This window comes from Drosophila hydei, unplaced genomic scaffold (genome assembly GCF_003285905.1).
Source record: "Drosophila hydei strain 15085-1641.00,03,60 unplaced genomic scaffold, DhydRS2 tig00000237-arrow-arrow-pilon, whole genome shotgun sequence".
Lineage (NCBI taxonomy): Eukaryota > Metazoa > Arthropoda > Insecta > Diptera > Drosophilidae > Drosophila > Drosophila hydei.
In genome coordinates, this window is record NW_022045691.1 from 1051986 (window position 1) to 1064554 (window position 12569).

A 12569-nucleotide genomic window follows, 5' to 3' on the forward strand; every position below is an offset into this window, starting at 1 on the left:
AGTCATTGGTTTGTCAGCACATTCGATGTATCGATGTTTCGATGTTTTTCTTTTACTGATACACACATTTTCCATTCCGTATTCAGCAGTCACTTTTTTTTTTACTCGCAAGTGAAGTTCGACCGCAAAGAATAAATGTGAATAAAAATAAATATATCGTGAAGCATCTTTATGAATTGTGTATTTTATGAATCAATTAGGGAAAATTGAACAGCAAGTTTGCCGAGTAGGTAAGTGAAAGTTTCCACCAGTGCAGTGCAATGCAAACAGGCGGCAAATTAAAAATCAAATGTCGGAAAAAATAGACCAACGCCCCAGTGCTCAGTGCCGTGTGCCTCTAGTGAGATGAAGAAGCAGCAGTAATAGTAGTATTGGTAGTAGTTGTAGTTGTAGTGGCAGAGGAGTCGGAAAAAGTATCTCAAAATCGAAATGTGGGCCAGTGTTAAATAACTGATATATAATCCATGTATATATGCATGCATAGATACATGATCGAACCTACTTCTATATCTATCTACATATATGTATATGTATGCGTGTGAATACGTACATACATAATAAAAACATCATCGATTAAAATTGCCTGCCCCCGTCTATCGCAGTCGCAGTCACAGTACGTTCGCTGCTGGCGTTGATGACATCATTCGGTGTTATTTTTTTTCAGTTCGTTTAGTCTGTGCGATGTCAGAGCGTAGCGCAGGGTCGTGCGTGTGAGTGTATGTGTGTGTGTGTACTGCTCCATAACTGGATGAATACGTGCGTGTAAACGAATATTTGAATTAACTCGAATCAAAACAAAAAAGTATGAGAAAAAGAAAAATTAAATTAATTTCTATTAAAGCAGCGAAATGAAAGAAACTTGAATTACATTTGCGTCACCGCTCAATAAAAAGTGCGATAAAAGCAATATATTTAATCAAGATATACATATATATATGTACATTTAAAAAAAGTGTTTTTAATCATACACACGCACACACACACAGAAACGTATAGTACCTATCTTTTACTCCGTTTCTCTTCTAGCTACTTTTTATACTCTCACTCACACACACACTCACTAACAGCAAAATGCACTTTGAAATACAGTTACGTGCATACACACAAACACACGGCCCATGTAAAAATAGGAAATCCTTCCAAGAGGTCACGAGTTGAATTTGAAGTTGTTTATCGATACATGGAAATGGGTGGAAAACAGAACGAGAAACTGTGCTGCACTTGTCCATATTTGCTTTCAGTGTGTGTACGTTTCTCTATGTGTGTGTGTCTGCGGTATTTGTTAGTGTGTTTGCATTAAGGTTTGGCCCACCTTCTTAATGAACGCCGCTGTCGGCTGCCGTAAAAAAATGACAAATCAACGGCCATAACTCAAATTGTACAGTTGTAAGGTAATAAGCACGTACTGATGTATGTGAGCACGCATGTGTGCGTGTGTGTGTATGTGTGCATGTTAACTTGTGAGCTGGAGAAGCCTCATAGTAAAAACAAAAAAAAAAACACATTACGCGCTGTTCATAAACAGGTTTTCCATATTGTAAGAAAAAAGCAACATATAATTAAGCATTGAAGTTTTCACTGCTGTAATGGCTGCCCTGGTTAATTGAATTTGAACGACGTCAATTGCACAACTCCAACGCCCCAAAAGAAAAACCGCGCCTCTTAGTTGCTAATCAAATCAATGTGATGAACTCACTTCCAGCAAGATCAACTGGAGACACACAATCATACGCACGAACAAAAGTAAATATGTGCCCATATATACTTGTGTGTATGCAATCATAATTGCAAAGCTGGTCGAGCTGAGTTCAAAACCTACCCCATTTACTGGGCTTGCTGAATACGACGACGATTTGACCTCCCACTCCCTCCCGCAGTCAGTCGAGTCAGTTTTTTCCTCTTCTTCTTCGTGCTCATTAGCTCTCTTCGAGTTACACAGTTATGCTCTCACGCGCTCTCTCTCCGTGTGCGTGTGCCGCCTGTATGTTTGTTTGTTTGTGTTGCGTTGGTGGCGTTGTTGTTGTTGTTGTTTTCGCTCTGTTTTCGTTGTGTTCTCTCTGTCAGTCTTTTACATTCATCTCTTAGTCGCCTGTCGGCGAGTTTTAAGCTTCGTTTTCGTTATAATCAGCAAAATATTACGTAATAGATAATAGAGCCGCGTGAATCTGAATGCGAATGTGTGCTATGCGCTCATAAATATATGTATGTAAATAAAGATGTGTGCTAAATTCCCTATTGTTTTCGTTTTGTCGCTTTTTGTTAGTTCTTTGTTGTTGCAAAATTAGCTCATACCCATTCAGAGCGTAAATTAAATCAGCAAGGCAACAACATAGAAAAAAAAAACAACATTTTCGAGTGCAATTTTTAAGAGTGATGTGATAAATAGAAAGAAAAAAACATAATTGCCCCAACTAATGTATGTGTGTGTGTGTGTGCAGAGCGTGAAGGGAATGACCTGCAAAGCTTGGAATAAAGGTCACAATACACTTGCTTGCATAGCTGTATATGGTATGTTTGTATGTGTGCAACGGTTCCCATAGGTATACAGATAAAAATACGCACATACACATGTGATTAGATGAGTGTATATGCATTTGTGTGTGTATTTGTGTTTCTCTTTACTTTTCGGTCATGCCGATATTTTTTTGAATTGAATTTCCTGCAATTCCACCAGCAAGCGATTTAAATCAGCGCGGCCCTCCCACTTTGTGTAGCCGCCCACAACCTGTCACACTTTTTTGAAACTGGGAATCAGAATTGGAATGAGAATCACAGTGCGGATGGGGCGTGATGTAATCGCGTTAACTATAAAGCCAAAATAATGAATAGACAAACAAACGAACACACACACACACACACACACACATACATACATATATACATATATATGTACATCTATATCTATATACAGTGAGCGACAATTGTGATCGGACTTGTTAGCCAGTTGACCCAGGCGACCCGCGTGCCACTCAATGTGACGCCATTGTGTCTTATGAATCATCAAAAGAGAAAAGAAGGTGGGGGCTGTATGGCGGAAGGAAAGCATAGTGGAAGCCACCCACCCAGGCGTGAATAAATATATTTATATATTTTTATGCAGAAAAGCTTACCATGACCACAAATCTAAAATAAAAATTCAATAAAAAAAACCTGAAAAGAAACGACAACAAAACTTTATCAACAATGCAAATACAGTGAAAGCTCACTTCAGTGCACATATACAGGAAGACATGGCAACAAAGAACTATTGAAAGAGAAAATATAAAGATATATAACTAAATATAATAGTTTTTATTACAGTTACAGTTGCAGTAAAGTTTTGATTGAATAATTCCCTTGCCAAAGAAAACTTTGAAATATAGGGCACACCTAGTAGGGTCGCCTACTGCAACTGTCCATTCATAGAGCTTTTATTTTATACTCGAATGTTACTTATTTTATAACATTGCTAATCTAATCGAGTGAAGAACTCACAAGGCAGAAGGTAACAACGTTGTCATGTAGCATAACCGACTGTGTAATACCCGTTAGTATTGCAATAACAGCTGAGCATAGCAGACATTGAAAAACTGAACTATTTCCATTCTTGAGTGCTACAATCTACTAAAAGCCCTTTGAGTTGTGTATTTACTGTAAAAACAAAAACTTTAAGAATGTTTAAAGGTATTATTCATTTAAAGTATGCTTAAAGAGTATTATAAGAATAAAATTCCATTAGGTTGAAAGTTTTAAATTTTTTTTTTTTTTCAATAGATTACATTTATCATTTATTTATTTATACGTGCGAGCCCAAGATAAGAAAACATGGAAACAAGAAAGAAAGGGAAATGCAGAAGTTATGAAAATGGAATTGATGAAATTATATGTTATATGTTAAGTGATGAAATGATATATATATAAATATTTTAATATATTTTCTATTTTCACTTTTTGCAGTTATTCTTTGAGGTTTATTTTCGGTTCGGAATTGGGGGGATACAAAATTGAATTCTTTGCGGTGGTGAGAATTGTGGACAATCTAAACAAGGAGAGCTGACAAAATGACGACGGACATTTCAATTGTTCGATGGGACCCCAGCCAGGGTCCAGGCAACGAATATATCGATGAATACGAATACGATGGCGGCAATTCCAGTTCGCGACTATTTGAACGGTCGCGCATCAAGGCCCTTGCCGAGGAGCGCGAGAGCGTACAGAAGAAGACGTTCACCAAATGGGTGAACTCGCACCTGTGCCGGGTCAATTGCCGGATTGCCGATCTCTATGTGGATATGCGGGATGGCAAGCATTTGATCAAGCTGCTGGAAGTACTATCCGGCGAACGACTGCCCAAGCCCACCAAGGGCAAGATGCGTATACACTGCCTCGAGAATGTCGATAAGGCGCTTCAGTTTCTGCGCGAACAGCGCGTCCATCTGGAGAATATTGGCTCTCACGACATTGTTGATGGCAATGCCTCACTCAATCTCGGTCTCATTTGGACGATTATCTTGCGCTTCCAGGTATGTAATTGCCAGCGCCAGCGCCAGCTCCACTTCCAGTTACAGTTCATCTTATGTTAAGCAGTGTAGTTTAGCGGGGTTAAAGTTAACATTCTATGAGTTTCTGTTTACAGCAAAGGTAATTAATGTTAAAGTAAAGTAGTTCAATTTAATTAAGTTCAGTTAACATCTAAAGGAAATTCATTATGAATAGCATATGTAAGCTAACATTATGCGGGAAACAAAGGTTGATAACAGTTAAAGATTAACATAGCTGATGAATATCTAAGCATCAAGAATATGTAAGTTTACATAGCAGAAAAATAGCTTCTACTTAATGTGAGTTAACATGAAATGAACATAAATCTTATAGTTATTTTCTAGTAATTTTCTTAAAATTACAATTTTCGCTGAGTAAAGAATTGTCAAGCGCTTATCTTCATACAGATCTAGAAATATACTTAGCTTGTTATAGTGTTATAGGATCTAGTTATAGATCAGGTATATGCATAAGTGGTCCTGATCTTTATCCGTATTCTTGCTCTAAATTAATTATACTATGTGAACAATTTGTATATTACGCTTGTAAATAGATTCAAGATATCACCATCGAGGAGGTGGACAACAAGGAGACAAAGTCAGCCAAGGATGCGCTGCTGCTGTGGTGCCAGATGAAGACCGCTGGCTATCACAATGTGAATGTGAGAAACTTTACGACCTCGTGGCGGGATGGATTGGCCTTCAATGCGATCATACACAAACACCGTCCAGACCTAGTGCAATTTGAGAAGCTATCGAAGACCAATGCCATACACAATCTAAACAATGCATTCGATGTGGCCGAGGATAAGCTTGGATTGGCCAAGCTTCTCGATGCCGAGGATGTCTTCGTTGACCATCCAGATGAGAAGTCGATCATAACGTATGTGGTCACCTACTATCACTACTTCAGTAAGCTGAAGCAGGAGACGGTGCAGGGCAAACGTATTGGCAAAGTGGTTGGCATTGCCATGGAGAACGACAAGATGATCCATGACTATGAGCACTTCACCAGCGATCTGCTTAAATGGATCGAAACGACAATACAATCGCTGGGTGAACGCGAATTCGAGAACTCCCTCGCCGGCGTCCAAGGACAACTGGCGCAGTTCTCCAACTATCGCACCATCGAGAAGCCGCCCAAATTTGTGGAGAAGGGCAATCTGGAGGTGTTGCTCTTTACGCTGCAGTCAAAGATGCGAGCCAACAACCAGAAACCCTATACTCCCAAAGAGGGCAAAATGATTTCGGACATTAACAAGGCCTGGGAGCGCTTGGAGAAGGCCGAGCATGAGCGCGAGTTGGCGCTGCGTGAGGAACTGATCCGCCAGGAGAAACTTGAGCAGTTGGCGGCGCGTTTCGATCGCAAGGCTTCGATGCGTGAGACCTGGTTGTCGGAGAATCAACGGCTTGTTAGCCAGGACAACTTTGGCTTCGATCTGGCCGCTGTGGAGGCGGCTGCCAAGAAGCACGAAGCTATCGAAACGGACATCTTTGCATACGAGGAACGTGTTCAAGCGGTTGTCGCTGTTTGTGATGAACTGGAATCGGAGCGTTATCACGATGTGAAACGCATCTTGTTGCGCAAGGACAATGTGATGCGTTTGTGGACGTATCTGTTGGAGCTGCTGCGTGCGCGTCGTATGCGTCTGGAGATTTCGCTGCAGCTGCAGCAGAACTTCCAAGAGATGCTTTACATCCTGGACAACATGGAGGAAATCAAACAGCTGCTGATGACCGACGACTATGGCAAGCATTTGATGGGTGTCGAGGATCTGCTCCAGAAGCATTCGCTAGTTGAGGCTGACATCAATATATTGGGCGAGCGCGTCAAGGTCGTTGTGCAGAACTCACAAAAGTTCCTCAGCGAGGATCCCGAATCGTATAAGCCATGCGATCCCGAAATCATTGTCAGCCGTGTCCAACAGTTGGAGGATGCGTATGCTGAGCTTGTGCGTCGTGCTGTTGAGCGCCGCAGCCATTTGGAGGAGAGCCGCAAGCTCTGGCAATTCTATTGGGATACCGCCGATGAGGAGAACTGGATCAAGGAGAAGGAACAGATTGTCTCAACCGACGAGATTGGTCACGATCTGACCACTGTCAATTTGTTGCTGAGCAAGCACAAGGCACTCGAATCGGAGATCACATCGCACGATCCTCAGCTCCAGAATGTGGCTAAGGTGGGTGCCGAGCTCATAACCGAAGGTCATTTGGGCGCTGATCGCATCAAGGATCGTCTCAAGGAGATTTTGTCCAAGTGGGATCATCTGCTCGACTTGACCAAGTATCGTCGCCAGCGCCTGGAGAACGCTGTCGAATACTTCCAGCTGTTTGCCGATGCCGACGATGTGGACAACTGGATGTTGGACACGCTACGCATTGTCTCCAGCGAGGATGTGGGCCGCGATGAGGCTAACGTTCAGTCGCTGTTGAAGAAGCACAAGGATGTCGCCGATGAGCTGAAGAACTATGCCGAGGTGATCGATGCTCTGCACAAACAGGCCGAAACTTTGAAGCTCAACGAGCCGGAGAAGGCGAATGTGGACAATCGTCTGGAGGCCATCGATACACGCTACAAGGAGCTAACCGAGCTGGCCAAGCTGCGCAAGCAGCGTCTTCTCGACGCACTCAGCTTGTACAAGCTGATGTCCGAGGCAGATGGTGTGGAGCAATGGATCAAGGAGAAGACCAAGATGTTGGACACTATGGTGCCTGGCAACGATATCGAAGATGTGGAGATAATGAAGCATCGCTTCGAGGGCTTCGACAAGGAAATGAATGCCAATGCGTCACGCGTGGCCGTTGTCAATCAGCTCGCCCGCCAGCTACTCCACGTCGAGCATCCAAATTCGGATGAGATACTCGATCGACAGAATCATCTTAACCAGGAGTGGTCGACACTGCGCGAAAAGGCAGAAGCCAAGATGGACGACTTGAAGTCGGCCCATGGTGTGCAGACCTTCTACATTGAGTGTCGCGAGACAATCTCGTGGATTGAGGACAAGAAGCGCATCCTTACTGAAACGGACAGCCTGGAGATGGATTTGACCGGAGTGATGACCCTACAGCGTCGTCTCAGCGGCATGGATCGGGATCTGGCTGCCATTCAGGCGAAACTCTCGAGCCTGGGACGCGAAGCCGATAGCATTGAAGTGGAACATCCAGAGGAGGCCCAACTAATCCGTGACCGTATCGCACAAATCGAACTGATCTGGGAGCAGCTGACGCAAATGCTGAAGGAGCGCGACTCCAAGCTTGAAGAGGCTGGCGACTTGCATCGTTTCCTGCGCGATCTGGATCACTTCCAGACCTGGTTGACTAAGACCCAAACAGATGTTGCTTCCGAAGATACGCCCACGTCGCTACCAGAGGCCGAGAAGCTCTTGAATCAGCATCAATCCATACGCGAGGAAATCGACAACTATACCGAGGACTACAAGTCCATGATGGAGTACGGCGAGCGTTTGACCTCCGAGGGCAACACGTCCGAGGATCCGCAGTATATGTTCTTGCGTGAGCGTTTGAATGCCTTGAAGGATGGCTGGGAGGAGCTGCATCAGATGTGGGAGAATCGACAAGTACTACTGTCACAGAGCCTCGATCAGCAGCTCTTCAATCGGGATGCACGCCAGACCGAGGTGCTGCTCAGCCAGCAGGAACATTTCCTGAGCAAGGACGACACGCCGGTTAATCTCGAACAGGCCGAGAATCAATTGAAACGTCACGAAGCCTTCCTTACCACCATGGAGGCCAACGATGACAAGATCAATACTCTGCTCCAGGTGGCCGACACCTTGGTGGAGAAGGAGCACTTCGATGCGGACAAGATTGGCAAGCGGGCCGAGAATATAACCGGACGTCGTGACGATAATCGCCAACGGGCGCTCGACCAACACGAGAAGCTAAAGAACCAGGTGAAGCTGCACGAATTCTTGCAGGATCTGGAAGAGTTGGCCGAATGGGTGCAAGAGAAATATGTCACATCGCAGGATGAGACCTACCGCAGCGCCAAGACCATTCACTCCAAATGGACAAGGCATCAAGCGTTCGAGGCAGAGATCGCTGCTAACAAGGAGCGCCTGTACGAGGCCGAGAAGTCCGCCCAGGAGCTGTCCAAGGAGAAGCCCGAATTCAAAGATGTCATCGAGCCGAAGCTCAAGGAGCTGGCTAAACAATTCGATGACCTCGAGGTCCACACCAAGGAGAAGGGCGCCCTGCTCTTCGATGCCAATCGCGAGGTGCTCGTTCAGCAGACATGTGATGACATCGACTCCTACATCACAGATCTGGAGAAGCAGATCGTGAGCGGTGACACTGCCAACGATCTGACCTCTGTCAATATACTCATGCAGAAGCAACAGGTCATCCAGACCCAGATGGCGGTCAAGGCACGCCAAGTCGAAGAGATTGACAAGCAGACCGAATATCTGCAAAAGACAGTGCCCGAGGAGAAGATCGAACCAATTGTCGTCAAGAAGACGGCAGTGCTGGAGCGTTTCGAAAAGATCAAGGCCCCGTTGCTGGAACGCCAGAAGCAGCTGGAGAAGAAGAAGGAGGCCTTCCAGTTCTGTCGCGATGTCGAGGATGAGAAACTCTGGATCGATGAAAAGCTGCCCGTGGCCAACTCCACAGATTATGGCAACTCTCTCTTCAATGTGCATGTTTTGAAGAAGAAGAACCAATCGCTGGCCACCGAAATTGACAACCACGAGCCACGCATCAATGCCATCTGCAACAATGGACGCAAACTGATCGATGAAGGTCACGAGGATGCAAAGAAATTCGAAGCATTGATCAGCGACCTAACAGCCAAATGGCAGGAGTTGAAGGATGCGATCGAGAACCGCAAGCGTCATTTGCTCGAATCGGAGAAGGTGCAGCAGTATTTCTTCGATGCCCAGGAGGCTGAGTCCTGGATGAGCGAACAGGAGCTCTACATGATGGTCGAGGACCGCGGCAAGGACGAAATCAGTGCCCAAAATCTGATGAAGAAACACGAAAACCTTGAACAATCCGTGGAGGACTATGCCAATACCATACGCCAGCTAGGCGAGGTAGCACGGCAATTTAGCACCGATGATATATCCAGCGGCGATGCCGTTGCCGTTAAGCAATCTCAGCTGGACAAGCTGTACGCAGGTCTCAAGGATCTGGCCGGTGAGCGTCGTGCTCGCTTAAATGAAGCTCTGCAGCTGTTTATGCTGAGCCGCGAGGTTGACGATCTAGAGCAATGGATTACCGATCGTGAGGTGGTTGCCGGTTCACAGGAACTTGGCCAAGACTATGATCATGTTACCCTACTCTCGGAACGCTTCAATGAGTTTGCCCGCGACACCGAGGCTGTGGGAGGAGAACGCGTGGCCAAGGTCAATGGCATTGCAGATAATCTGATACAGGCTGGACATTCGGATTCGGCAACGATTGCCGAATGGAAGGACAATCTGAATGAGTCGTGGCAGGATCTGTTGGAGCTGATTGAGACACGCACCCAGATGTTGGCCGCATCGCGGGAGTTGCACAAATTCTTCCATGACTGCAAAGATGTCCTGGGCCGCATACTCGAGAAGCAGCACGGCGTCTCCGATGAGCTGGGCCGTGATGCTGGCTCCGTGTCAACGTTGCAGCGTAAACACTATAATTTCCTGCAAGATCTGACCACATTGTATTCGCAAGTGCAACAGATTCAGGAGGAATCCGCCAAGCTGCAGGATGCCTATGCCGGCGATAAGGCCAAGGAGATAACCAATCGCGAACAGGAAGTACTTCATGCCTGGGACAACCTGCAGGCCATGTGCGATGCACGCAAACAGAAGTTGGCCGACACAGGTGATCTGTTCCGGTTCTTTAATATGGTGCGCATACTCACCATCTGGATTGAGGATCTGGTGCGCCAGATGAACACCTCAGAGAAGCCGCGCGACGTATCCGGTGTCGAGCTGCTCATGAATAACCATCAGAGTCTAAAGGCCGAGATCGATACGCGCGAGGATAATTTCAGTGCGTGCATATCTCTCGGCAAGGAGTTGCTAACGCGCAATCATTATGCCTCCGCTGACATCAAGGATCGCCTGAAGCAGCTGAACAACAGTCGCAATGCCCTGCTCCTACGCTGGGAGGAACGTTGGGAGAATCTGCAATTGAGTACGTTACGAATATAATCGAAATCTATTATCGAATTTAATTCAAATTTCAACATTTTTCAGTTCTGGAAGTTTACCAGTTTGCCCGAGATGCTGCCGTTGCCGAGGCTTGGCTTATTGCCCAAGAGCCATACTTACTCTCCTCCGAGCTGGGACACACCATCGATGAGGTTGAGAATCTGATTAAGAAGCACGAGGCATTTGAGAAGTCCGCCGCCGCACAGGAGGAGCGCTTCAGCGCACTTGAGCGTTTGACAACAGTAAGCCACGATACTCGATTACCATTTGATTTTATCTAATCATTGCATGTGATTTCCTTTTCTTCTAACAGTTTGAGCTTAAGGAAATGAAACGGCGCCAGGAAAAGGCGGAAGAGGCTGAACGCCAGCGCATTAAGGAGGAACAGGAGGCTAAGGCCGCATCCGAGGCGGCGGAGATAGCCAAGCGTGAGGCCGAGCGTCGCGATGATGTCGATGAGGGCGTTGGAGCCCATGATGAAGCAGGTAGGATTAGATGGGAATGGAAGCATACGTAAACTCTTACCTCACCTGTCTGTGTCTATCATTATTATTAACAATCTATGATCTGTTCTCGTATGTATGTGCATAACCCAAACTAAAATCTAAACATTCCATCTCATTCGTTCATGCTTACTATATATCTATCTATATATATATTTATATATATATACAAAACGACGGATTAACAATCAACCAACTAACCTAAACTAAACGCAGCTGCTGCAGATACAGCCGTCGACACCGAGCGCGTTATCGAGACCCAAACAGGTATAGCTTGCTTGCTTGTCCAAATCAAGGTCAAGGAGCGCTTTAACTAACTATCATTATCTATATCTAACTATATGTAATCATATCCATTTCTCTAGTATTTAACTATATGTGTGTATATATATATATATATACATTGTTATATGCATTAACTAATCGAAGTTTCTTATGTAGAGCGTGGCGCCACACCAGCTGCTGGAGATGGTCAGGAGGGTTATGTGACACGAAAGCATGAATGGGAGTCGGCTACCAAGAAGGCCTCCAATAGATCCTGGGATAAGGTAAGCAACAAGTTGATATATTGAAGTCATCTGAAGATTAACGCATATGCATCCTAATTGGAGCAGAGCTTGAGGATATTTATTTGACAATTTAATATAATATGTGTTATTCAGGTTTATATGGCTGCACGAAGCGGACGCGTTTCGTTCTTCAAAGATCAGAAGGGTTATAAGAGTAATCCCGAATTGACCTTCCGCGGCGAGCCCAGCTACGATCTGCAGGGCGCTGCCGTCGAAATAGCCAGTGATTACACCAAGAAGAAGCACGTGCTGCGAGTAAAGTGAGTTTTAAATACGAAATCAAAAATTGGAGATACTCAATATATCACCCTTTATCTTCGATATTTAGGCTCGCTAGTGGCGCTGAGTTCTTGCTGCAGGCCCACGATGACAATGAGATGTCACAGTGGGTATCCGCTTTGAAGGCCCAGAGCGATTCGGCAGCTGTGGCGGCGAGCAGATCCCAAACTTTGCCAGCTACTTCACAAAAGGACGAACCAAAGCGCAGATCGTTTTTTACTTTAAAGAAAAAGTAAATGCAATTATATAAGAGCAGCTAATTAAAACAAAACAAAAAAAAAAAAAAAACAACAAAAATACATATATTTTTTTCATATATTTAATGCAAAAACTTATTTCATAAAAAAAAAAAGAAATCTTGCAAGAAAGAGCAAAACGTAAACGTAAAACATTATTATGCTTATCAAATTTGCACGATAAATACTGCTATTATTGATTAAACGTATGTATCTTATTTATTTAAACAAATACAAAGTAATATAAATATAAAAAAAAAACAAACAAACAAAAAACAAAACAAATTGAGAACAACTCGTGTAT

At 44.5% G+C, this 12569-nt stretch overlaps 1 protein-coding gene across 3 annotated transcripts; it reads left to right on the plus strand.

The window, feature by feature from the left end:
* The first annotated feature begins 56 nt into the window (after positions 1 to 56).
* LOC111593635 (spectrin beta chain) lies at positions 57 to 12316 on the plus strand. 3 transcript variants are annotated; one of them, XM_023306508.2, is made up of 9 exons: positions 57 to 230; positions 3937 to 4502; positions 5075 to 10661; positions 10724 to 10920; positions 10992 to 11163; positions 11398 to 11448; positions 11623 to 11729; positions 11844 to 12010; positions 12079 to 12316. In XM_023306508.2, exons 2-9 carry the CDS (start codon positions 4041 to 4043, stop codon positions 12263 to 12265), a joined length of 6930 nt encoding a protein of 2309 aa, XP_023162276.1. In that variant the 5' UTR covers positions 57 to 230; positions 3937 to 4040; the 3' UTR covers positions 12266 to 12316. The 3 variants fall into 3 exon arrangements, with proteins under 3 accessions (XP_023162276.1, XP_023162278.1, XP_023162277.1); XM_023306509.2 differs by lacking the exon at positions 57 to 230 and adding an exon at positions 729 to 802; XM_023306510.2 differs by lacking the exon at positions 11398 to 11448 and having other exon boundaries at positions 58 to 230.
* Positions 12317 to 12569: the final 253 nt, after the last annotated feature.